The sequence below is a fragment of the Canis aureus genome, chromosome 32 (genome assembly GCF_053574225.1).
Source record: "Canis aureus isolate CA01 chromosome 32, VMU_Caureus_v.1.0, whole genome shotgun sequence".
NCBI classification, from domain to species: Eukaryota; Metazoa; Chordata; class Mammalia; order Carnivora; family Canidae; genus Canis; species Canis aureus.
The window spans coordinates 39499002-39526897 of record NC_135642.1 but is presented as its reverse complement, the minus strand read 5'-3'; the positions used below and the strand labels follow the sequence as shown (position 1 = coordinate 39526897).

The 27896-nt window shown below is 37.6% G+C and overlaps 1 protein-coding gene across 7 annotated transcripts in view; it reads right to left on the bottom strand.

The window, feature by feature from the left end:
• The window catches only part of LRRC49 (leucine rich repeat containing 49), a 166702-nt gene that overhangs the window by 5194 nt on the left and 133612 nt on the right, over positions 1 to 27896 (bottom strand). For all 7 annotated transcript variants that reach the window (XM_077881715.1, XM_077881714.1, XM_077881716.1 and 4 more), the window contains 3 exons: positions 21969 to 22154; positions 18476 to 18585; positions 7619 to 7772 (listed from right to left, as the gene is read on the bottom strand). In XM_077881715.1, the coding sequence (XP_077737841.1) occupies positions 7619 to 7772; positions 18476 to 18585; positions 21969 to 22154 (450 nt within the window). The remainder of the gene's footprint in view (positions 1 to 7618; positions 7773 to 18475; positions 18586 to 21968; positions 22155 to 27896) is intronic.

Below are 27896 nucleotides of genomic sequence, written 5' to 3'. Positions count from 1 at the left end.
ATCATTAAGATTGCCTTTGGGTTGTGAGGCCATGAGTGTTTTTTCTTCCCTTTTTTTATTTCTCTTCCCTTTCCACATTTTTACAATTTTTAAAGCAACTAAACATGTTTTAGATTCTTGACTAATTAACATAACTTAATGATGAGCCCCAATTGCTGCTAACTTTCCCTAACAAAGGCGTATTTTTTGGAAATTTTTTTATGACATGTAAGATTTCTCTAAATAATCACTCACCATTCAGGGGTCAACATGCCGACCTGATTTAGATCATGTGCTAAAAACAACTGGTCATGAGTTGACCTCGTATAAAAATATGTACAGATTGTGATGAGCGATAAATAACAAATGGTTCCAGCTGGCTACTTCTCCGATGAACCTAACTTTCTTTAACTCTGAAATATGGCCTGGGACTTAGTCACCTGCACTAAGTTAGCTTGTTGATGAGAACAGCATTGAGCTGTTCCCTTTTAACACTCAGTAAATCTGGGTTACGCAGGGGCTACCAGGGAGAAAGACAAGTGTGAATCACCAGAGATTGATCAATAGCTGAAACAAGCAATATTTTACAATGTGCAATACATTTACACAAATAGAAGGCATACAGCATATTTAATGAACGACTCTTTTACACATTGCTGAGTTTCTTAAAACACAATTTGAGGTATGTATGTATGTATGTATGTATGTATTTATTTATGGGGGAAAGGGCAGAGGGAGAGAGATCTTAAGCAGGCTCCATGCCCAGCCAAGCCCAATGAGGGGCTTCATCCCACAACCCCGAGATCGTGACCTGAGCTGATATCAACAGTCGGTCGCTTACCCAACTGAGCCACCCAGGCACCCCCAAATTTTGAGCTTTTTAAAAAAGAAAGTCCTAGCAGTAATACTAAAAAATTTTTACAGTAAGTTTAGTAATAACACAAATGTGAAGAATTTTTAAATGATGTATTTTGTTAAATAATTTATACATGATACAAATTAAACTTTTTGTAATTGGCATAGTGAAATTTTTGGTGCTTTAAAATTTCTTGCTATAGGCTCCTTCTATCACTTCTTTATAAACATGTTGCTACAGAATTGCATCTGCCATAATAACCCTTAATTCAGTAACTGTGTTTGAAAGCAGTTTTACTTCATCATTTCCTCTCTCCTCCAAGCCAATTACTCCCATCTCCATGAAGTATACTCTAAACTCATCAGGTATCTGCCAGGACGACTCACTCTGCCTGTCCAGAACGATCCTGTTAAAAGCACATTAGAGATACCTCTCTTGCCCTGACCCGTCAAGGAGTTATTGCTCTTTGAATAATGCTTTTTCCATTCTCAAATGCTTTCATATACTTATTTTTTTTCCTATCCCATGGTATCCCAGTGGGGTTCATAAAGCAAGTATTGTACAAGTTCAATCCTGATGAGATGAACTCTGCATAGAATTATTTATTTCATTAAACTAAAACTACTTTGTTGTCATGAAGATGGTTTGGAAAAAAAGCAGGCCAGAGATGAGATTTGTTGTGGAGCAAGTTTAGCTATAATGGTACTTGTACTGGGATAGAATTCACATCTCCATCTCGTAAATGGGAAACTAAGGTCAACACAAGTTGACTCACTGAGGATTACACATCATCTACTAAATCCTTACCCAGGGAAAACTCTAGTCTTTGAAGGACCTACAGACTAGCTGGAGAGACTAGTGTATGTATGTGTATGGCCTACACATACGAAATATTAAGTAAAAAATATTAAACAGTAACTAAGTGCTGAATGAGATGGTTAGACAGCAAATCTAATCAGTGTTCAGAGAAGAGAGCACCTTTTGTGGTGAGGAAGACTTCAGAAAACGGCATGATATACCGTGAGAGTCCACAGTCAGTAATCAGCAGGTCTGAGTTCTAGAGGCAGCCCCGTCCGTAACTCACCATGCGATCCAGAGTAGTTCATCTGAGTCTCCAGTCTTCCTCATCTGTCTAAGAACGGGACTGGAATCACTAGTCCCTGTCAGCTCTCCAACTCTACATCCATCTTAGGTCTTTATAAAAATGAGTCAGGAGCATGGATGGGGCAGCTATCAAGCAACAGAATTATACATGTCGTATGTATAATTATACACATCATATTTTTAATGGGAAGGTCTGCTTAGCCTGATTTGTGAGGAACTCACTATAATTAAATTCCCTCAACAACTCAGGATACACCGGAGAGAGAGAGACTGACTAAGCACTCTATGCTGCCATGATCTAAATATTTTTCAATAGGTGAGGAGCAGGGTCTACATGTAGGAATGCTAGACTGTAAGTCAAGGGTGTGATTAAGGGACCAGGGCAAGGTCTTTCAGGTAGTAAGTGGTAGAATCAGTTTCTCACATCCCCGTCTCCTACCGGCCAAGTTTTCTTTCCAAAATGATGTGGCTTCAGATTCCTTCTCCCTTTGACATTTCTCAAAATGGCAGTCAACATTCCCTGTCCTTACTTTCTGATTGCTTATTTTCTGCTCAAACCACTTCAACGGAGACTCTGCATCCACTCCACGGAAACTACTCCTTTGTTAAAAAACAAAACAATGATCTTGTCAAATTTATGACATTTTTTTCTTCTAGTTTTGTACCCTTCAGGTGTTAGAAAATCAGTCTATTTAATCAAGGTCATAAAGATTTTCACCTACATTTTCAATGAAAACTTTAAAGTTTTGCTTTTCATACTTGGGTTTCCATTTGACCTGAAGTTCATTTTTGTTGCATGGTGTGAAGTAAGGGTTCAACATGCATTTCTCATTTGCATTTCTCATTTGATATGCAATTTCCTCAGGACCATTTATTAAATTGTCTTTACTATCTACAATACCTATCTATATCCCCATATATGTGGGATATATGTATTTCATATACATGGGATAGCTCTGGCTCTCTATTTTGTTCCCAGGCCTATTTATTTATTCCTTTGCTGCCTCAATTACTATAGTTTTACAATAATCCTTGATATCTGGTGAGGCGAGTTTTCCCCACTTTTACTCTTATGTATTTTAAGTTCTTTGCTCTATCAGATACCTTTTGGATCAACTGGTGACATTCTACAATATCCCTGTCCAGATTTTGATTAGGATTGCATTATATTTATGGATGGATTTAGGAAGAATCTTTCCCATGTAGAAAATTTCTGTCCTTGAACAGAAATTTAGTTTAGTTATCCTTCCATGTTTTTCAATAAAATTTCATAATATTCTCCATGGAGGGCTTATACATATTTTATTCCTCATTCCTACTGTATTTATTGTTATGGTATATGGTATATTACTTTAAGTTTATTTTTTAAATAGGTAACATAGCCTGTATTTGGTTGTTGGCCCCTTTTCTTACTGATTTCTAAAAGTTCTTTATCATTTAGGAAGATTAGTTGCAAATAATTTTTTTTTCATTTCTTTTTTGTCTTTGCTTATTCTCCCCACTTAAAGGTTTTTTTCATGCCAATGCCACACATAAATTTTCTAGAGTTTCTTGAAGAACTTTTATATTTTTATTATAAACTTTAAAATCTCTGACCCATTTAGAATTTATGCTGATATATTTGAATCTAGCTTGTTTCCCTTAATTCCCTAATTATTCCTAAGTCATTTATTAGATAGTCCACATGACTTGAGATTATTCTTAATAAATTTTCTTTTGTATTTGAATTTATACTTGAATTTTCTATTCTGTCCCATTAGATTATCTTTTTATGACCATGCTATTTTAACTGATATGACTTTATTGTTTTTTTTTTTAATTTATTTATTCATGAGAGACACACACAGAGAGAGAGGCAGAGACACAGGCAGAGGGAGAAGCAGGCTCCATACAGGGAGCCTGACGTAGGACTCGATCCCAGGTCTTCAGGCTCACGCCCTGGGCTGAAGGCAGTGCTAAACCGCTAAGCCACCCGGGCTGCCCTGATATGACTTTATAACTTAACACCTAGTAGTATTCTCAATATTCTCAATATTAGTATTCTAATATTCTTTTTCAGAGTTTTTATGCTTTTCCCACATGTACCATAGGATCAACTTGTCTTTAAAAACCTCAATGAAAATTTTTGGCATTTTTATTGAGATCATATTAAATTTTAAAATTAACTTAAGGAAAACTGACATTTTGCTTTAGATCCTTCTTATCCAAAACATGGTAAGGTTTTTCCATTTGTATAAATCTTTGTTGTGCTTCATTAATGTTTTAAATTCTTCACAGAAATCATGCATATTTATTAGTTAATTACTAGATATTTTAGCTTTTTGTGTTGCTGCTGTCATCTGGGTCTTTTCTTCCTAGTTGTTATTTACTTACATCGAAGCTGTTGATTTCTCTTCATTAGTGAATTTTCTTACAGCTTTTTATAGTTTCTCAACTATCTTGGGATTTCCAGAGATTCAATACTATTGTATGCAAATAGTAAGTTCACTTCCTTTCTTTCAAGTTACCACTAATTTCTTTCTCTTGCCTCTTCGCATGGTCTGTATCGATGAATAATATGGCGAGATGGGACATCCTTGTCTTGAAGCTGACTTCAGTGATGCATTAGGGTTCTACTGTCGTGCAGCACATTACCTCAAACTCAGTGGCTTAAAACAACAGCTATCTATCATCTCACAGTTTCCATGCATCAGAAATCCAGGCACAGCCGAGCCCGGTGCTCTGCTCAGGACGTCACAAAGCTGTAGTCTAGATGTTAGTCAGACTGTGTTCCTTTCTAAAGCTTGGGTCATCTTACAAACCCAGGTGCTATTGGTTGGCAGGACTCAGTTCCTTACAGTTGTAGAACTGAAGCCCCATTTTTCTTGCTGCTATCAGCTCCTAGGAGCTTCTTGCAGTTCTTGGCTATGTGACCCTCTCGCATGGTGGCCAGCAGTAGCTGGAATCCTCTTTTAAAGGACCTGCCTGATTAGGTCAAGCTTACGCAGGATAATCTCCCTTTCCATTAATTCAAAGTCAACTGATCAGAGACCTTAATTATATCAGCAAAATCCCTTTACCCTTGCCATATTCCATTGGTGAAAAGCAAGTCACACCTTTTACCTGCATTTACGAGGGGGATGATACAAGAGTGTGGATACCAGGGTGTGGGAATCATGGAGAGTATCTTACTCAAAATTCTACCTACCATTAATTAATGCTAATGTTTCTGGAGTTTCCTCATGAAGCATGATCCAATTTCTATTTATCCTATTTGCTGATTTAAAAAAATTTAGGATGGATGTTGAATTGTGTGAAATGGCTTTTCAATGTCTACAGAAATAACCACAGCTTCTCACCTTAGATCAATCTACTGATAGGAATCTTCCTTGTATTCCTAGAAGAAACTACACTTGGCTGTAATGTTTTTTTATTCATTTAATGTTCTGCTATAGTTTTGATACTTCCCCTCTTTTTTAAAAGGATTTTTGCATCACCAATATTGTTAGGTTTTGGGTCTGGCTTTTCTTTTTCTGTGCCAATCCTCGCAGGTTTTAGATTCAATGTTATACTGTCTGCCTTAAAAGAAAAACAGAGAAGTTTTCCTTCTTTTTCAATACTCTTGAACAATTTAAAAATCACTGGAATTGTCTGTCTTTAAAGAGTTGGTTGATTTCTCTATGAAATTGTTCTTGTCTTGCATGCAGTTCTTTGATATTTTTCTAAATGTCATTTATTGAAATTAGTATTAATTTTTGGCTCACGGAACCGAGTGCCTTCTAGAAGACAAGGACTTGTAATCTTGTCAGTTTGGCTTTCATTTTCCTGTTTTGACCACATCAGGAAGCTCCCACGGGCCAAAGATTATATTCAATTCTCTCACATAGCCATCTTACTATCCTTCTAGTCTCTTATCATACACTATCTCAATCTCTGTGCTTCTGAAGACTGAACTGCTCAAACTTCCTGGTTCTGTGATTGTCTATTTTATGCTTCTATGCCTTTTATTCATACTTTGCTATTTCTCAGAATTGTCCTTTTCCCTTTGCATACAGCTACATTTTATCATTTAAGACTGGAATCAGGAAGCTTCTTCTCTAGAAAGCCTCGCTTGATCTAGGTAAGATATCTTTCCTCTACTCTCTTGATATACTGATTTATACCCATCCCTGTATATGTCTATCTCCTCCATTAGGATGTGAAATCTGTGAGGATAAGGACAGTGACTTCTTATAGCTCCAATAGTGTGTGTGAGAGGTGCTTAACCATCATTTTTGAATGAGTGAAAGCATGAATGTGGTGGGCAGGGTGGGATTGGGGACTTCAAGGTATTAACTTTAAGTATTTAAAGAGTTTTCATGAGAAAGGGACTAATTGTCTTTTCTACAAAATATGGTTCTAGGATCATGAATTCAAAGTTATTAGGAGGCAGATTTCAGCCTCACATGGATAAGAATTTCTTCAGCAATGGAGCTGTTCACATAAAAAGCAAAACCTCATGAAGCAGTCATCCTTTTTGGTCTAGAGGAATTTAAAGCAGAATCTGAACACCTTTTAGAATGCTATAAAAATATCAATGGCATTGAGTTTTCAAGCATTTATTTTTAAGCTGTAATCCTTAGAGCCCTATGGGTTCCGAAGAGATGCTTCAGGATTGAGGGTAAAATGAGGGGAAAGGAAAAGAGTAGATGATCCAATCAAATGAAGCTCTGAAGCCCCCCTTTTCCCTGGACAACAACAGCTGCTCTGCTGTTTTGACACACTGGCTTTTAGTTACAATATGGTTTGAATAAAGAGTCCCATGGCTGTTAAAAAACCATCTGAAAACCACTTGCCTGGCCATTTCTCTGCCATATAAATATGTGTGTGTGTGTGTGTGTGTGTGTATATATATATATATATATATATATATATATATATATATATGTTATAATTATATATTACATATATAAAAGCTGTGTGAGTTCTATAAATATAACTTATGGTGCCCTGCACATTAAAGATGCTCCATCAGTGCTTCCTGCTCTCTGTCTTGCTTTTGCCCTCAGTCCCCTCAAAATCTCTTGCAGAAACTTCACATTCTATTGTTACTTTGAGGATTTGTTTCTTCAGCTTTCTTATGAGTTCCAACAAGGCAGGCCCTGCATACTTTTCTTCTTTGTAGCTCCTATGAGGCTTCCTTGCAGCACCCTAACATTATATTCCTCAAACAAACCTCTGAACACAAGTAAGGATTAGTTCCAGCTTTTCTAGTGGAGACAGAAAAGGTTAAAATGATATCCTGCAATTAAGGATGCAGAAGTCAATGGGGTAGGAGAATGAAAAGCAGTGAATGAGAACACCAAGGATGCAACCTGACATGGGCCAGTGAAGTACTCACGGCAAGCCCGTATCTCTTGCCTTAATTCAGACAGATCAGAACCCTTGGTCCACTTTGGTCTAGATTTTTGGTAGAGATTTCTTTGGAATGCTCTTTTTTCCTACTGAAATAAAGATACTGGAACTATGGGCTCTACTTCTTCCTAACACCATTGTGCCTACTGTCTCCAGCTGTACACAATGTAAGGCTGGCTAACTTTCCAGGACACAGACATGCTATCTCTGCCACTGATTAAAGGGGGGGAAGGTACAGCCGCCAAGACTGTACATTTGGTGGGAGATATCCAGGCACCAGATCCCAAAGACTGATGGTGGTTTTACCTCCAGCCTTTCGTTATAAAAGTCTCTTGTTGTATAATTTAGCGTAGCACGGTTTGTGTTTTCTCCTACAAGTCTTTTGCTGTCGCTGTTTTCTTCATTGACAAGCCCAGGTTTTTTCCCTTTGGTTTCTAGCAGATACCGGAATTGCTTCTTTCTGTAGAAAGACAGGAGATACAGAGAGTTACCAAAGGATTTATTAAAATGTGTCTATTTTTTGTTGACTTTCGAGGGAAGCATATGCTTTTTGGAATGTCTGTTTTATGAGGTTGAGTTATTTATTTGAACTCAGTTCAATATCCCAATCTTTCTACTAATTAAGCTTGTCAACCCAAATTCTTTTGTTTCATAACTACCAATCATCAACATAAACATGTCTCAACCATTTCTAAAGGGAACAAACTCTACCCCAAAGAAATCAATACAAAATTTAAATAATCACAGAACACAAAACAACCCAATTAAAGGTGAAGTAGGCCAAATTTTCTAAGTCATTATCTTTTGTAAAACATATATTACCTCTTATAAATCACACAAATAGTATGTAATTTCATTATGCAGCTCAGTAGTATTACTCATAGCTAGAAAATGGAATGGTATACTGGTTTAACTTTTAGGCAAAACCCAAATAAACAAAACCCCAAACCTCCAAGTGTTAGCATAATGGGGCAAAATCCTACTAGGAGGTAAATAATGAAACTGGAAACTTCATTTGATTATGAAAAACATAAATAGTGCTCAGAGCATCACTGGCACACCCATTAGCCTAGACAGAGAATTGCAACTCATCTCTCATGCAGGTTGATTTCTGTCCACCAGACATAGGGTGTCTCTAAGTGAAGGGGTATTACTACTTTACTGTAAACTGAACTACAGATTGGGAAGAAAAGAGGAATAGATCTTTTAAAACTTTTTTTCCCTTTTCCAATTTAAAAGCGTAAGAGCAATTTTAGAAATTTTAAGGAGCACACATTTTGAAAAGTATAAAGAAACAGATAAAAATCATTCATAAATCTATAGCTCATAAATCTCTATAAATCTATAACACTGTTCACTTTCAATATATTTTTTTGCAGGCTCTTCCTATGAATTTTTGTAAAAAGTTAAGATCATACTAAACATTCAGTGTTGTATACCTGTTTCCATTCAATGCTATAAACATTTTCTATGTCATTAGAATGAAATGAATGAATAAAATTCAATTGTAATATTAATAAATTTACCTAATGAGGCCCTTGTTTTGGATATTTAGGTAGTATAATTTTCTCATTTTTATAAAGAAGAAGGTGAGTAACATATAGATCTTAACCTGCATTTTCTTGACTTTTTAATTACCAAAGCTATGCATTTATAAATTTTATATCACTTACATTAGTCTTTTCAAATCAATTTTTCACTAATTTTTTTTTTTTTAAGATTTATTTATTTGAGAGAGACAAAGAGAATGAGCAGGGGGGAGGGGTAGGACGTGGGGGAGGAGAATCTTTCAGCAGACTCCCTGCTGAGTGGAGCCCGATGTGCGGAGACATTTTTAAAAAATCAAATAAAAATTACACAAGGACATCTTTGAAATGTCTGCCCCATTTCTTATAAACTGCAATACACTATAAAACTGCTCTATAACTTGCATTTTTATTTTCTAAGACATCTTACAGACTGTTTCACATCAGAACCTCTATTTTTTGAGTTGCAAGTCATTGGTACTTTATTAGTGGAAATCTAGTGAGTTTTCATATTTTTGCTATTATAAACACTGGCTGCAGTGAAAATCCTTGTGCTCATGTAAAACACTATCTGAAAAAAATTCCGTTAAGTGAAATTACTCAGCCATAGGGAACATAAATGTAACATTTGTTAGGTATTGCTAAGAATTGCCTCAACTTACGCCACCAGCTGTAAAAGAATTCTGTTTCAACATGCTGTATACCATCAAACTTGTAGTCTTTCCCCAACAAAGTTGTCTTATTGTTTTAAAATTTTCATGTCTATGACTTTGAGGTTAAACATCTTTTTTAAAAGTTTAAAGGCGTTGTATTTTGTTTTCTGGGAAACCAAGCTGCTTCTCCTGTTTCTTTGTTGTTTCCATGAACTGGGTAAATTTTTGGCTCATTATTTTCTAATTTTATGATATGATTAGAAAAAAGTGATCTGTTTGTTTTTTGGAAAACATGGAGACTTTCTTTGAATTTAATATATGTCCAATTTTCGCAAACATTTCACAGGTATTTGAACAGAATTTGTTTCTGAATTGGGAATAAGAGTCTGGAAATAAAATCATAAATACAATTATTTGATAAAGTGCATTAACTGTGTTATTCATATGCTTCATATTCTTTTTTATTTTGGTTTATTTGATCTACTGATCCATTAGATAAGTATCTATCATAACATGAATTTGTTAATGTATACTTGTACTTGTTGATAACTTTAGGAGCTTAGTTACATTAAGTTTCATGATTATCATCTTTTTTTGTAGATTATAGCTTTTGGTGTCATCAATTCTAGTATCACTAATATTAATATTCATAGATTTATTTGTTGCTGTTGTTGGCATTTCCCTGTTACATATTTTCATTCTATTATTTTCAAACTTTTTTTTTTTTTTTTTTTTTTTTTTTATTGGTGTTCAATTTACTAACATACAGAATAACACCCAGTGCCCGTCACCCATTCACTCCCACCCCCGCCCTCCTCCCCTTCTACCACCCCTAGTTCGTTTCCCAGAGTTAGCAGTCTTTACGTTCTGTCTCCCTTTCTGATATTTCCCACACATTTCTTCTCCCTTCCCTTATTTTCCCTTTCACTATTATTTATATTCCCCAAATGAATGAGAACATATAATGTTTGTCCTTCTCCGACTGACTTACTTCACTCAGCATAATACCCTCCAGTTCCATCCACGTTGAAGCAAATGGTGGGTATTTGTCATTTCTAATAGCTGCGTAATATTCCATTGTATACATAAACCACATCTTCTTTATCCATTCATCTTTCGTTGGACACCGAGGCTCCTTCCACAGTTTGGCTATCGTGGCCATTGCTGCTAGAAACATCGGGGTGCAGGTGTCCCAGCGTTTCATTGCATTTGTATCTTTGGGGTAAATCCCCAACAGTGCAATTGCTGGGTCGTAGGGCAGGTATATTTTTAACTGTTTGAGGAACCTCCACACAGTTTTCCACAGTGGCTGCACCAGTTCACATTCCCACCAACAGTGTAAGAGGGTTCCCTTTTCTCCACATCCTCTCCAACATTTGTTGTTTCCTGCCTTGTTAATTTTTCCCATTCTCACTGGTGTGAGGTGGTATCTCATTGTGGTTTTGATTTGTATTTCCCTGATGGCAAGTGATGCAGAGCATTTTCTAATGTGTATGTTGGCCATGTCTATGTCTTCTTCTGTGAGATTTCTGTTCATGTCTTTTGCCCATTTCATGATTGGATTGTTTGTTTCTTTGGTGTTGAGTTTAATAAGTTCTTTATAGATCTTGGAAACTAGCCCTTTATCTGATATGTCATTTGCAAATATCTTCTCCCATTCTGTAGGTTGTCTTTGAGTTTTGTTGACTGTATCCTTTGCTGTGCAAAAGCTTCTTATCTTGATGAAGTCCCAATAGTTCATTTTTGCTTTTGTTTCTTTTGCCTTCGTGGATGTGTCTTGCAAGAAGTTACTATGGCCGAGTTCAAAAAGGGTGTTGCCTGTGTTCTTCTCTAGGATTTTGATGGAATCTTGTCTCACATTTAGATCTTTCATCCATTTTGAGTTTATCTTTGTGTATGGTGAAAGAGAGTGGTCTAGTTTCATTCTTCTGCATGTGGATGTCCAATTTTCCCAGCACCATTTATTGAAGAGACTGTCTTTCTTCCAATGGGTAGTCTTTCCTCCTTTATCGAATATTAGTTGCCCATAAAGTTCAGGGTCCACTTCTGGATTCTCTACTCTGTTCCACTGATCTATGTGTCTGTTTTTGTGCCAGTACCACACTGTCTTGATGACCACAGCTTTGTAGTACAACCTGAAATCTGGCATTGTGATGCCCCCAGATATGGTTTTCTTTTTTAAAATTCCCCTGGCTATTCGGGGTCTTTTCTGATTCCACACAAATCTTAAAATAATTTGTTCTAACTCTCTGAAGAAAGTCCATGGTATTTTGATAGGGATTGCATTAAACGTGTATATTGCCCTGGGTAACATTGACATTTTCACAATATTAATTCTGCCAATCCATGAGCATGGAATATTTTTCCATCTCTTTGTGTCTTCCTCAATTTCTTTCAGAAGTGTTCTATAGTTTTGAGGGTATAGATCCTTTACATCTTTGGTGAGGTTTATTCCTAGGTATCTTATGCTTTTGGGTGCAATTGTAAATGGGATTGACTCCTTAATTTCTCTTTCTTCAGTCTCATTGTTAGTGTATAGAAATGCCACTGACTTCTGGGCATTGATTTTGTATCCTGCCACGCTACCGAATTGCTGTATGAGTTCTAGCAATCTTGGGGTGGAGACTTTTGGGTTTTCTATGTAGAGTATCATGTCATCGGCGAAGAGGGAGAGTTTGACTTCTTCTTTGCCAATTTGAATGCCTTTAATGTCTTTTTGTTGTCTGATTGCTGAGGCTAGGACTTCCAGTACTATGTTGAATAGCAGTGGTGAGAGTGGACATCCCTGTCTTGTTCCTGATCTTAGGGGAAAGGCTCCCAGTGCTTCCCCATTGAGAATGATATTTGCTGTGGGCTTTTCATAGATGGCTTTTAAGATGTCGAGGAATGCTCCCTCTATCCCTACACTCTGAAGAGTTTTGATCAGGAATGGATGCTGTATTTTGTCAAATGCTTTCTCTGCATCCAATGAGAGGATCATATGGTTCTTGGTTTTTCTCTTGCTGATATGATGAATCACATTGATTGTTTTACGGGTGTTGAACCAGCCTTGTGTCCCAGGGATAAATCCTACTTGGTCATGGTGAATAATTTTCTTAATGTACTGTTGGATCCTATTGGCCAGTATCTTGTTGAGAATTTTTGCATCCATGTTCATCAGGGATATTGGTCTGTAATTCTCCTTTTTGGCGGGGTCTTTGTCTGGCTTTGGAATTAAGGTGATGCTGGCTTCATAGAACGAATTTGGAAGTACTCCATCTCTTTCTATCTTTCCAAACAGCTTTAGGAGAATAGGTATGATTTCTTCTTTAAACGTTTGATAAAATTCTCCTGGGAAGCCATCTGGCCCTGGACTCTTGTGTCTTGGGAGGTTTTTGATGACTGCTTCAATTTCCTCCCTGGTTATTGGCCTGTTCAGGTTTTCTATTTCTTCCTGTTCCAGTTTTGGTAGTTTGTGGCTTTCCAGGAATGTGTCCATTTCTTCTAGATTGCCTAATTTATTGGCGTATAGCTGTTCATAATATGTTTTTAAAATCGTTTGTATTTCCTTGGTGTTGGTAGTGATCTCTCCTTTCTCATTCATGATTTTATTAATTTGAGTCTTCTCTCTCTTCTTTTTAATAAGGCTGGCTAATGGTTTATCTATCTTATTAATTCTTTCAAAGAACCAACTCCTGGTTCTGTTGATCTGTTCCACAGTTCTTCTGGTCTCGATTTCGTTGAGTTCTGCTCGAATCTTTAGTAGCTCCCTTCTTCTCTTGGGTGTAGGATCTATTTGCTGTTTTTTCTCTAGCTCCTTTATGTGTAAGGTTAGCTTTTGTATTTGAGTTCTTTCCAGTTTTTGAATGGATGCTTGTATTGCGATGTATTTCCCCCTTAGGACTGCTTTTGCTGCATCCCAAAGATTTTGAACGGTTGTATCTTCATTCTCATTAGTTTCCATGAATCTTTTTAATTCTTCCTTAATTTCCTGGTTGACCCTTTTATCTTTTAGCAGGATGGTCCTTAACCTCCATGTGTTTGAGGTCCTTCCAAACTTCTTGTTGTGATTTAGTTCTAATTTCAAGGCATTATGGTCCGAGAATATGCAGGGGACAATCCCAATCTTTTGGTATCGGTTCAGACCCGATTTGTGACCCAATATGTGGTCTATTCTGGAGAAAGTTCCATGTGCGCTTGAGAAGAATGTGTATTCAGTTGAGTTTGGATGTAAAGTTCTGTAGATATCTGTGAAATCCATCTGGTCCAGTGTATCATTTAAAGCTCTCGTTTCTTTGGAGATGTTTTGCTTAGAAGACCTATCGAGTATAGAAAGAGCTAGATTGAAGTCACCAAGTATAAGTGTATTATTATCTAAGTATTTCTTCACTTTGGTTAATAATTGATTTATATATTTGGCAGCTCCCACATTTGGAGCATATATATTGAGGATTGTTAAGTCCTCTTGTTGAATAGATCCTTTAAGTATGATATAGTGTCCCTCTTCATCTCTCACTACAGTCTTTGGGGTAAATTTTAGTTTATCTGATATAAGGATGGCTACCCCTGCTTTCTTTTGAGGACCATTCGAATGGTAAATGGTTCTCCAACCTTTTATTTTCAGGCTGTAGGTGTCCTTCTGTCTAAAATGAGTCTCTTGTAGACAGCAAATAGATGGGTCCTGCTTTTTTATCCAGTCTGAAACCCTGCGCCTTTTGATGGGGTCATTAAGCCCGTTCACATTCAGAGTTACTATTGAGAGATATGAGTTTAGTGTCATCATGATATCTATTCAGTCTTTGTTTTTGTGGACTGTTCCACTGAACTTCTTCTTAAAGGGGAATTTTAAGAGGCCCCCTTAAAATTTCTTGCAGAGCTGGTTTGGAGGTCACATATTCTTTTAGTTGCTGCCTGTCTTGGAAGCTCTTTATCTCTCCTTCCATTTTGAATGAGAGCCTTGCTGGATAAAGTATTCTTGGTTGCATGTTCTTTTCATTTAGGACCCTGAATATATCCTGCCAGCCCTTTCTGGCCTGCCAGGTCTCTGTGGAGAGGTCTGCTGTTACCCTAATACTCCTCCCCATAAAAGTCAGGGATTTCTTGTCTCTTGCTGCTTTAAGGATCTTCTCCTTATCTTTGGAATTTGCAAGCTTCACAATTAAATGTCGAGGTGTTGAACGGTTTTTATTGATTTTAGGGGGGGATCTCTCTATTTCCTGGATCTGAATGCCTGTTTCCCTTCCCAGATTAGGAAAGTTTTCAGCTAGAATTTGTTCAAATACATATTCTGGCCCTCTGTCCCTTTCGGCGCCCTCGGGAACCCCAATTAAACGTAGGTTTTTCTTCCTCAGGCTGTCGTTTATTTCCCTTAATCTATCTTCATGGTCTTTTAATTGTTTGTCTCTTTTTTCCTCAGTTTCCCTCTTTGCTGTCAACTTGTCTTCTAGGTCACTCACTCGTTCTTCCACCTCGTTAACCCTCGTCGTTAGGACTTCTAGTTTGGATTGCATCTCATTCAATTGGTTTTTAATTTCTGCCTGATTAGCTCTAAATTCTGCAGTCATGAAGTCTCTTGAGTCCTTTATACTTTTTTCTAGAGCCACCAGTAGCTGTATAATAGTGCTTCTGAATTGGCTTTCTGACATTGAATTGTAATCCAGATTTTGTAACTCTGTGGGAGAGAGGACTGTTTCTGATTCTTTCTTTTGAGGTGAGGTTTTCCTTCTAGTCATTTTGCTCAGTGCAGAGTGGCCAAAAGCAAGTTGTATTGGGAAAAAGAGAAAAAGAGAGGAGAGAAAGAAGGAAAGAAAAGAGAAAGAGAAAAAAAAAGGGAAGAAAAAGAAAAAAAAAAACGAAAGAGAAAAAAAAAAAAAAAAAAAGAAGAAAAAGGGAAAGAAAAAGAAAGGAGAAAAAAAGGGGGTGGGGGAAGGAAACAAATCAAAAAGCAAAACAAAACAAAAACAAAAACAAAAACAAACAAACAAAAAAAGAACCACCGGGGAGTATCTTCTGATTCTGTGTACTTTAAGTCCCTTGGCTTCTCCTGGAAGTTGTCCGTCTAGCTGGTCTTCTGGGGGAGGGGCCTGTTGTGCTGATTTTCAGGTGTTAGCAGTTGGGGGAGCTGCTGTGCCCCTGCCTGGTGCAGGGCTCAGTGGGGGTTGTTTACCCCGTGAGGCCGCAGGAGGAACAGCCCCAGTGGCGGGGCAGCTCTGGAAACCTGGATTCAGCTCCGGCAGGAACTCCGTCTGCAGGGCCTGGAGGCTCCGGGCGGGGCCGCTGATCTGCTCAGCTGGGGCAGGAGCGTCCTTGCTGTCCTGGGCCCTCCCGGCCTCTGCCTGTCCCGGGGGAGGCGGGATCCTGGGCTGTGTCCCGGCGCCCTGTGCTCCGGAGCCTGCGCTGGTGGATTCGCGCTCCCGGGCCGCGCAGCCCCCTCCGCGGAGCTGCCGCCCGAGCCCCTCCGAGCTGCTCCTGGAACCGCGCAGCCCCCTCCGCACGGAGCCTCTTCTTCTGCCCGAGCCCCTCCGAGCTGCTCCCGGGGCCCCGCAGCCCCCTCCGTGGAGCCGCCCCCGAGCCCCTTCAGGTGCTCCGGGTCCCGCCGGGTCCCGCCGTGCGCGCTGCAGCCCTTAGGGAGCTCGGAGCACTCTCCTGGGCGCGCAGTTGCTGTTACTGTCCCCGGGAGCCCGAGGGCATCCCCGCCCTCCTGGGTCCTGCTCCAACTCCCCACGAGCCCCTTTCCCCCGGGAAGGTCGGTGCAGCTCCTGCTCCTCCGGGACGGGGCTCTCCTGTCCTGGGGACACTCGCCCCGGCCTCAGCCCGGCTCCTCGCGGGCCCCTCCCCCTTGGAGGCCTTTGTTTCTTTACTTCTTTTTCCCCGTCTTCCTACCTTGATAGATGCGCGAACTCTTCTCACTGTTGCATTCCAGCTGGTCTCTCTTTGAATCTCAGGCCGAATTCATAGATTTTCAGGATAATTTGAAGGTTTTCTAGGTAGTTTGGTGGAGACAGGTGATTTGGAGACCCTACTCCTCCGCCATCTTGCTCCTCCCCCTCTATTTTCAAACTTTATATATTGTTTTCTTCAGGGTTATTTCTCAAATATAACATGTAACTCAATTTTTAATGCTATTGATGACTACTATCTATTAATAGGGGAATTTTATTCATTAATATTATTATAACTAGTGTTTATTTTTTTCTTCCCTTCCAGCTTTTTGTTGATCTTTTTTCCTTTTAGTGGTTTGGAATCTATACATCTAGTCTTTCTTCCTAATGGCAGCCCTTAAAATTTTAATATACACAGTTAAACATGTATTTTTCCACCAACTTCTGGTGCTAATTAGTACCTATTATTACTCCTAAGGGGAAAAAAAACTTAGCAAATTTAACTTTCTTATCCTTAGGACTTTCTGGGATTTTTATTTTCAGGTGACTAAATTATTTTTCCTAATACGTTAATTTTTTGATAACTATAATTTTTTTGATAACTATAATTTTTATTTATTTATTTCCACACCACTAGTTTTTTTTTAATTCAATGCTTCCTATTTCTTGCATTCACTGTGCATTTTGTAGCATTCTCTCCTTTGGAACTTTTTTTCAAGTAATTCTACAGGTTTTTTCAATGGGATTAGGATTTTCCCAATCAGATACACTTGGGTAAGACCTGAAACCAGAACTGAGCTCAGTGGAGAGTAGAGGTAGCACACAGTTACCCATTTTCTGGGTACAAATTCCATTAGGGAAACATGGTTCTGCAACCAAGTTCTGGGCACAGGAGTGGGGAATTTCCTGATCCTCAATGTAGTTAAAGTGCGGTTCCAAGTGGATCCTGAAGGTTGCAACTGAGACGATAGTCTCCTTATCAGCTAGCGCCCTGAGCAATAGTGGCAGTTTGCTTGGTGGGCTGGCTCTGTTTTACTAGTCTGGGAGTCCTCAGACTGCTTCCCCGCCCCTTCCAATGATTGTATAGACAACTTATTCTTTGTCTATCAGTCATTTTCTGCTAATTCTAGCCAGAATGAATTCTCTTATCTATAGCTGAATCATGACTGACATACCATCCTTGACCTTTCTCCTTCCATCCATGCACAATTTCTCAGTGTGTGTCAGGTATACGTCTTCTCGCTGTCTTAGTTCATGCCTTCAGAATCTCCCTCTTGGACTATCATGATGAGCCTCTTGGTTAGTCACCAGTTCTTCCATCTCTGTCTGCTTAAATAGCAGCCTTTCCAGAATATACATCTAATTGCATGATCATTGTACTTAATTACAAAGCACAAGTATTTATTTTTGCTTTGAATGGACTACAAAACTCTTTAAAAAAAATCAGATCAAAATCTATCTTCATTTCCTGTCACTATTTACAATTATCCCATGCTCCAATTATCCTAAACTTTTTACAATTCCTTGCACCTTTGCAGAACTCTTTCCCCTATACCCTGTACCTGAAAAACTCCTACTCATTCCTAAAGAGCTTGCTAAAACGTTACCTCCTCTGTGAAGCTTTCCCTTATGTTCTTCCAAACAGCACTTGGTTTCTCTTATACTCCTATGGCCCTCTCTGAAATCTGAAACATTTACATTCTAACTGCTTACATATATCTTTAAATTATTACCTTATAAGCCACACAAGAGCAAGAATTTTGTCTTATTCATCTTTATACCCCAACACTTTGAAGAGGGCCAATCACAGACAAACAGGATTAATGTTTGTGGGATGCATAAATGGTAATTAAGAGATGTGTGAAATTGATTCCTTTTTCCTAGTACAACATTAATTCTTTTTTTTTTTTTTAAAGATTTTATTTATTTATTCATGAGAGACACAGAGAGAGAGGCAGAGACACAGGGAGAGGAAGAAGCAGGCTCCATGCAGGGAGCCTGATGTGGGACTTGATCCCGGGTCTCCAGGATCATGCCCTGGGCTGAAGGAGGCGCTAAACCGCTGAGCCACCAGAGCTGCCCTACAACATTAATTCTATAAAAATGATAAAAATTAAAGATTACCTAGCATCACCCAGAATTGAAATCAGACGGTACTGGGGTAGCTCGGAAGATGCGACGTGTGCTAGGATTCCAAAGAGCCTTTCAGCCATTATCATATCATTCTGCGTCACCTGAAGAGATACAACGGAGAGGGGACAAAATGACACTATCTCTAGCTTGGCACAATTAGCGCAATTGCAAAGAAATTTGTAGCATGAATATTTTCTTTTAGTTCAGGAAAGTACCTCCTCCTGGGCTGTGAGAGGAGAGTTCTCACTGACATCACTTTCTTCCCTAACTTAATTGGAATGAAGATGTATAAATGTGGCTCATGGTGATAGAGGACAATAGAGTTGATAAGTTAGCTCTGTCTGAAAGCAGTGTTCCTTGAGAATTATACTTGAGGCAACTTAAATTCTGAATGAATTTTTTTTCAGAAATCCTATAGTTCTTGGAGTAAAATGATTTAGGGTGAAAATTCTCAAGTATCAATGGAATAGACTCATTTTAATAATATGTCAAAGGTAAAGCAAGGTATTGCTCATACTTTGCTTCTGTAAGAATAATTTTGTCCCTTTCTTAGAGATGGAACATTAGATAAACAAGGATACTCTTGTTCAGTCTAATATTATGTCCACCTTTCTCTCCACAAGGATTAACTTGCCAGGTGTAAGGATTAACTTAACAGGTATTCTCTGTGAGGGCTTATTCTTGTGTTAACCAAGAAAGTACTAAAAACTAAAAGTGGGGGGTGCCTGGGTGGCTCAGTCAGTTACGAGTCTGCCTTCAGCTCAGGTCAAGATCTCAGGGTTCTGGGAGATTAAGAGTGTGCCTTTGGCTCAGGTTAACATCCTGGGGTCCTGGGATTGAGCCCCCTGTCAGGATCCCTGCTCAGTGAGGAGTCTGCTTCTGCCTCTCTCACTGCCCCTCCCCCTTCCCACCCACACTTGTGTGCTCTCTCTCAAATTAAAAAAAATCTCTTAAAAAATTTTAAAAATAAAAGCTGAAAGTGGGACTTGGATTAATATCTGGGCACATTTTCTTTAATATAAAGTAAGGTTGCTTGTATTTTTTTTTTAAGATTTTATTTATTTATCCATGAGAGACACAGAGACAGAGAGAGAGGCAGAGACACAAGCAGAGGGAGAAGCAGGCTCCATGCAGGGAGCCCGACGCGGGACTCAATCCCGGGTCTCCAGGATCATACCCTGGGCCGAAGGCGGTGCTAAACCACTGAGCCACCCAGGCTGCTCCAGTTGCTTGTATTTTAAATACTATCTGTTTGTCTAAATAATTCAATGATTCCCAACCAAGGGCCATTTTGGCCCCTAGGGAACATTTGACGTCTGGAGACATTTTTGGTTATCACAACTAGCAGAGAGCTGCCACTAGAATCTAGTGGGTTGAAGCCAGGGATGCTGCCAAACATTCTATATTGCACAGGGCAGCTCCCACAACAAAGGATTACCTGGCCAAAATGTCACAGAGAACTATACCCAGGCTGAGAAACCTGGATATAGTTAAATTTTGGAACTTACCAAAATTCATTAATACTAGCTGTAAGATACTCCACAGTCATTTTTCAAAAAATAAACCCATAATTCACAAGCATCTTATATACATGACTCACTGAAGACTCACACTTTCCCTAAGACCTTCAGAGTTCACAGTTCTCAAATCTTTACTTTAGCTGACAACTAAGATTGTTTGGTCTAACATAGTCACCTAGTGGCCAGTGCAAGCCACTACTCCATCTTTTCTTGATCTCACAATTCAAATTTAATTCTACCTCAAGCAATATTACTCTCTCTCACATACAAAGAAAAGTAGGTACATAGGATAATATTACTATGCATTGCCAAGGTTGAGATAAGCAGCTTTATTTTGGCTGTTAATAAAGAGTCAAATATCCCTGGCACTGACATTTTAGAAACTTTAAATCAGAGTAAGTTATATTGGTTCTTTATAATTCTCTATTTTATGTAATTATATTGTACCATTCCTTCCTATTTCAAGGTTTTACAAAGATTGGTACACCTCTATTAGTGATCCATGTCTGGGTAAATATACTACTTACTACAGAGAGAGAGGCAGAGACACAAGCAGAGGAAGAAGCAGGCTTCAGCTGCTTCAGCCCGACGCGGGACTCCTAACCTAACATACTACTTAGGTTAATGGAGTCAACAGTTTGGCCATTAATGAAGGAGACTACTCATCGAGAGCCAAAACAACTATTCTACTTCCAGTCCAGGGTAGCTTTGGAAAACTTTGGGAGTAATTATTAGGTCTGACCAATGACTCACAACCTCTCTGGGAAAGTATTAAGGGAGTATACAAGAGTACACAAGACTGAATCTAATCTCTAATCTCTAGGGAACTAGCTGGAGAAATCAGTAGTCTAAAGGTTCCAGATTTATCCTACATCTTCGACAGACGGCTGATACTGTGGTTATGAGCCTACCATGGTTGATGCAAATTTCACTTCGCTGTTGTACACTGACCCAAAGCTCTCCAGTCTCTTAACGCTCTAAGATTTTTGGAGTGCTAGGCCAGAGGTACTTGTAGTGCATCAGCTGCAGAGAAATACAGTTGCTATTACCACTATACTGGCAAATTTCATTACAGCTCATTTTACAATAAGGAGGTCTTCTGAATTTTAAGAGATAATTGTAATAATACTGGCAGCATATTAGAGATTTTCTTTCTTTGGAGGATGATTCAAATTCAGTGCAGGAATTCCACAGGAGTGGAAGAAGCATAGTTTCTCTTTTCTTCCAAAACAGTATTTAGAGAACATGGTCTTTGGATAGCAAGAAGATTACCCTTGTGACAAACTTAGCAGAATCAATCTGAAAAATAACCCTTCACTAATAATATTCGGGGCCTGAGTTATACAGTGCAGGTAATCCACAGGCAGCTGTTACATATTATTAAAGCAGTCCAGACATTTACATATGCTTGTTTTATTTCCTTTTTTCCTCATTTTTACTTTCTCTTCTTTTACCTTTCTTCCTTATTTCTTATCTTTTTTTTTAAATCATTCTTCTTTCCCTGTGTACATTCTCCTTTTTTCTCACTTTATTCCTCCTTTCCTCTACCATGACCCTTGTCAGCTGACCTTTGGGTATTACTTCCCCATCCTTCTCATGTGCCCGGCAGTCTGCAAAACACTTTGAAACATACAAAGATCACAGTACCTACCTAAGTGGGTTTTTTTAAAAAACTGTCACCCTACCAACATTTTACTTTTCTGAACATTTACAAACAACAGTAAAAGTATCTGCTATTCACCATGATTTGGCTGCTATTTTTAAAGGCTGCCTAGTGCTTTAGAAGTTTTTTTTTTTTTTTATAGATTTTTAGCTTTTTAATGTTGTAAATGTCAAGATTTGGGAAAGGCCCACAATATTTCTCAAAATTTCTATCATGGTTCCTGAAATTCCTGGCCATTTTTTTACTATTTCCCCTAAAATGGAATATTTTCATTCTACAGTTGACTTGGTGTTTAGCTTACCTCGGTCCCATTTATTTTCTGCATGCTAAAATGGCTCAGCCTAAACAGTACATAGTATTTCCAGAGTGTAAAATTGACAACTGGATTTCCTTGAGGATCAATTGTCAACTGGTCGACACGACGGAGTTGAGCAAGTGCATTAAATTGTTGCAGCATTACAAGATTTGTTTCCTTGAATTTAAGGTGCTGCAATGATAAAACACAAAAAAGAGTTAAACACTGAATTACCATCTTAAAAATTAAAGTTTCACTGATCACTGCCCAAGAAATCTGTAATTTAGGCTTGACTAATACATTTTCAATTACATTAAATCAACTGAATCTACTAAATTTATGTAATTGTAATCCATCTGATGCATCATTGATGGAATCCATTAATCTACCCAGTATTGAATTCAAAGTGATTTACCATCTGCAAAGGATGCACTCCATTTACTAGCAAACTAGGATCCTTAAAATTAAATAAATGTTCAATAATTCAGATTTTTAGGCATTACAGTGATTTTTTTTTCATTACAGTGATTTTATATGCTTTACAGTGAAATTAAATCTACAAAGGAAAGATTAGAAATAAAATATCCAGAACTTTATAAATACAGGACTCACAATGCTTCTGAGAAGCATTAGTCATTATTACCTGTATCTTGCCAATTACTACACAGGCTAGTTAAACTGGCCATGGGAAAGGAAAATCATTAAAACTGAAATGCTAATGTAAGTGTTCTTTCTGTGAAATTGGATGCTCTTTTCTGAACATATTGTCTCCACTTCTATCTATCTTCTTTACGAAGGATGGTGTGGCAAAAGAAAAAGAACTATGAGAGGGCAGGTGAAGAAAATTATATGGCTAACAGAGAAAAACACAATAATAACTCAAGGGAGAACTCACAGTTTCTACAAATACAAATACATACTAATAAGTAATATAAGAGTACCACAAAAAGCTAATTGGAAAAACTGGAAAAAGCTAATTTCTCAACCTTATTTTTAAAATAATTTTAATTCCAGTACAGTTAACACACAGTGTTCTATTAGTTTCGGGTGTACATTATAGTGATTCAACAATTCTACACATTACTCAGTGCTCATCACAATGGTGTACTCTTAATTCTCTTCACCTATTTCGCCCATCCTCCCACCCACCTCCCCTCTGGTGACCATCAGTTTGATCTCTGTAGTTGAGTCTGTTTTTTGATCTTTCTCTTTTTTCATATATATACATATATATATAAAATATATATGTTTATTGCATATATCCTTATATACATATACATTCATACTACATACAATGGAATATTATTCAGCCATTAAAAAAGAATAAAATCTTGCCAAATATCACCCAAGTGTCCATCCATTCATCATAGTTCCATAGTTTGGCTATAAGGGTGCACATAACTCTTCAAATTTGTGTTTTCATACTCTTTGGGTAAATACCTAGTAGTGCAATTACTGAATGGTAGAGTAGTTCTATTTTTAATTTTTGGAGGAACCTCCATACTTCATCCGCAGTGGCTGCACCAGTTTGCATTCCCACCAACAGTACATAAAAGTTCCTTTTTCTCCACATCCTAGCCAACACCTGTTGTTTCTTGTCTTTTGGGTTTTAGCCATTCTGACAGGTGTGAAGTGATATTTCATTGTTTTTTATTGCATTTCCCTGATGATGAGTGATGCTGAACATCTTTTCGTGTGTCTGTTGGTTATCTGTTTGTCTTCTTTGGAGAAATGTCTGTTCATGTCTTCTGCCCATTTTTAAATTAGATTATTTGTGTATGGGCTGCCCGGGTGGCTCAGTGGTTTAGCGATGCCTTCGGCTCAGGGTGTGATCCTGGACACCTGGGATGGAGTCCCACGTTGGGCTCCCTGCATGGAGCCTGCTTCTCCCTCTGCCTGTATTTCTGCCTCTCTCTCTCTGTCTTTCATAAATAAATAAATAAAATCTTTAAAAAAAAAGATTATTTGTGTATTTGTGGTTGAGTTGTATAAGTTCTTTATACATTTTAGATACTGATCCTTTATTGGATATGTCATTTGCAAATATCTTCTCCCATTTAATAGGCTGCCTTTTAGTTTTATGGACTGTTTCCTTTGTTGTGCAGAAATTTTTTATGTATTCCCAATAGGTTATTTCTATTTTTGTTTGCCTGGTCTCAGGAGACCTATCTAGAAAGAAGCTGCTTTGGCCCATGTGAATTAAGTTCCTTTGTTCTTTTCTATGATTTTTATGGTTTCAGGTCTCACATTCAGATCCTTAATCCATTTTGAGTTTATTTTTGTTTATGGTGTAAGAAAGTGGTCCAGTTTCATTCCTTTGCATGTAGCTGCCCAACAATATTGTTGAAAAGACAGGTTTTTTTTTTTTCCCGTTGCATATTCTTGCCTCCTTTGTCAAAGATTAATTGACTATATAATCATGGGTTTATTTCTATGCTCTCTATTCTGTTGCATTGATCTATGTGTCTATTTTTCTGCCAGTACAATACTGTTTGGATTACTACTAGTACACTACTAGTATACTACTAGCTTTGTAGTATACTTTGAAATCTGGGATTATGATACCTTCACTTTTGTTCTTCTTTTTCAAGATTGCTTTAGCTATTTGGTATTTTTGTGGTTCATACAAATTTTAGGATTGTTTGTTCTAGCTCTGAAAAATGCTGGTGGTATTTTGATAGGGATTGCATTAAATCCGTAGATTGCCTTTGGTAGTATGGACATTTTAACAATATTTTTTCTTTCATTCCATGAGCATAGAATACCTTTGCATTTCTTTGTGTCACCTTAAATTTCTTTCATGAATGTTTTATAGTTTTCAGAGTATGGGTCTTTCACCTCCTTGGTTAAATTTATTCCTAGATATTATTTTTGGTGCCATTGTAAATAGTACTGTTTAATTTCTCTTTCTGTGACTTTATTATTAGTGTATAGAAATGCAGTGAACTTCTGTATATTGATTTTGTATCCTGTGAACCTACTAAATTATCAGTTCTAGTAGTTTTTGGTGGAGTCTGTTAGTTTTCTATGTATAGTATCATGTTGTCTGCAAACAGTTTTACTTCTTCCTTACCAATTTGGATGGCTTTTTTATCTTTTCTTGTCTGATTGCCATGGCTAGGACTTTCAGTACTATTCTGAATAAAAATGGTGAGTAGATATCGTGGTCTTGTTTCTGATCCCAGGACAAATCTCTCAGTCTTCCACCATTGAGTAGGATGAGGACAAAAACTATGAGTTTTTGTATATGGCCTTTATTATGTTGAGGTGTGTTCCCTCTAAAACTACTTTGTTGAGGGTTTTTATCATGAATGGATGTTGTGCTTTGTCAAATGCTTTACTGTATCTGTTGAAATGATTGTATGATTTTTTATTCTCTTATTGATGTGATGTATCACCTTGATTGATTTGTGAATACTGAACTACCCTTGCAATACAGGGATTAAATCCCACTTGATCATGGTGAATTTTTAAAAAATGTATTGTTGGATTTGGTTTGCTAGCATTCTGTTGATAACTTTTCCATCTATGTTCATCAAAGTTATTGGTCTGTAGCTCTCTTTTATTGTACGTCTTTCTCTGGTTTTGGTATCAGGGTAATGGTGGCCTCATAGAATGAATTTGGAAGCTTTTCCTCCTCTTCTATTTTTTGAAATAGTTTGAGAATAGGTATTAACTTGTCTTTAAATGTTTGGTAGAATTCACCTGTGAAACTGTCTGATCCTGACTTGTTTGTTGGAAGGTTTTGATTCCGATTCAGTTTCATTGCTGGTAATCAATCTATTCAAATTTTCTTTTCCTGATTCATTTTTGGTAGTTTATATGTTTCTAGGAATTTATAAATTACTCCTAGGTTATCCAGTTTGTTGGCTTATATTTTTCATAATATTTTCTTGTATCCTTTATATTTCTGTGGTTTTGGTTGTTATTTCTTTTACTTTTTATTTGAGCCCTCTTTCTCTCTCTCTCTCACATGAATCTGGCTTAAAGGTTTATTAATTTTGTTGCTCTCTTCAAAGAACCAGCTCCTGGTTTCATTGATCTATTATTTTTAGATTCTATTTCACTTATTTCTGCTCTTTTTTTTATTTCCTTCCTTCTACTCATTTTGGGTTTTGTTTGTTCTTCTTTTTCTAGCTTCTTTAGGTGTAAGATTAGGTTGCTTTGAGATTTTTTTCACTTCCTAGGGTAGGCCTGTACTGCTCTAAACTTCCCTCCTAGAACACTTTTTACTGCATCCTAATGATTTTGGATCATTGTGTTTTCATTTTCATGTCTCTATGTATTTTTTATTTCCTCTTTGATTTCTTGGTTGACCCATTCATTGTTGAGTAGCATGTTATTTAACCTCCATGTATTCATCCATTGTGTTCTTTCCTGATTTTTTTTTTTTTTTTTTGTAGTTGATTTCTAGTTTCACAGTGTTGTGGTCAGAAAAGATGCGTGATATGACTTCAGTCTTTTAATTTGCAGAGACTTAGTTTGTGGCCTAATATGTGATGTATTCCAGAAAATGTTTCATGTGCACTTGAAAAGAACATGTATTCTGCTGTTTAGGATGGAATGTTCTGAATATATGTTAGATCAACCTGGTCCAATGCATCCTTCAAAGCCTCTTTCTCCTTGCTGATTATCAATTTGGAAGATGTATCCATTGATATAAATGGGGTGTTATGTTTTTAGCTGCCTAATGTATTTGGGTGCTTCCATGTTGGGTGCATAAGTATTTGCAACTATTACAACTTCTTGTTGGATTGTTTCCTTTATTATATAGTGTCTTTGTCTTTTGTTACAGTCTTTGTTTTAACATCTATTTTGTCTGGTATAAGTATGGCTACCACAGCTTTCTTTTCACTTTCATTCATATGATAAATACTTTTCCATTCCTTCACTTTCAATCTGCAGGTGTCTTTAGGTCTGAAAAGAGTCTCTTGTAGGCAGCATATAGATGGGCCTTGCTTTTTTATTCATTCCATCATTCTATGTCTTTTGATTGGAGCATAGTCCATTTCCATTCAAAGTAATTATTGATGGGTATGTACTTATTGCTATTTTGTTGTACATTTTATATTTGTTTTAGTAGTTCTTCCCTGTTTCTTTCTTCTCTTGCTCTCTCTCATGGTTTGCTGACTTCTTTCTCTTTATTTTTTGCCAATTACTGGTTTTTGATTTGTGGTTACCATTAGGTTTATATATAACATCTTATGCATATAGCAGTCTGTATTAAGTTGATAGTTGCTAAAGTTTGAACCCATTCTAAAAGCACTAAGTTTTTATCCCTCTCTCCTCCACATTTTAGATATATTGTGTCATTCTTTACATCTTTTTCTGGAGACTTTGAGTGATTTTTATGGATATACTTAATTTTACTGCTTTTGTGCTTCCTACTTTTCTTACTCCTTAGAGTCTTTCCTTTCCACTCAGAGTCCCTTTTAACATTTCTTGTAGGGCTGGTTTAGTGCTGATGAATACTTTTAATTTTTGTTTGTCTGGGAATTTCTTTTTTTTAAAATTTAATTAATTTATTTGTGAGACACACATACAGAGAGGCAGAGACATAGGCAGAGGGAGAAGACATAGGCAGAGGCTCCATGGGGAGCCTGATGTGGGACTCTATCCCAGGACCCCAGGACGATGACCTGAGCCAAAGGCAGATACTCAACCACTGAGCCCCAGATGACCCTTGTGTGGGTATTTCTTTATCTCTTCTCCTATTCTGAATGATAGCCTTGTTGAATAGATTATTCTCAGTTGCAGATTTCTTTCTTTCAGCAGTTCAAATATATCATGCCATTCCTTTCTGCCCTGTGAAGTTTCTGCTGAAAAAAATCAGCTGTTATCCCTGTATGTAACTATTTTCTCTTCCTTTGCTGCTTTCAAAATTCTTTTATCACTACTTTTTGCCATTTTAATTACTATGTGTCTTGGTGTGGA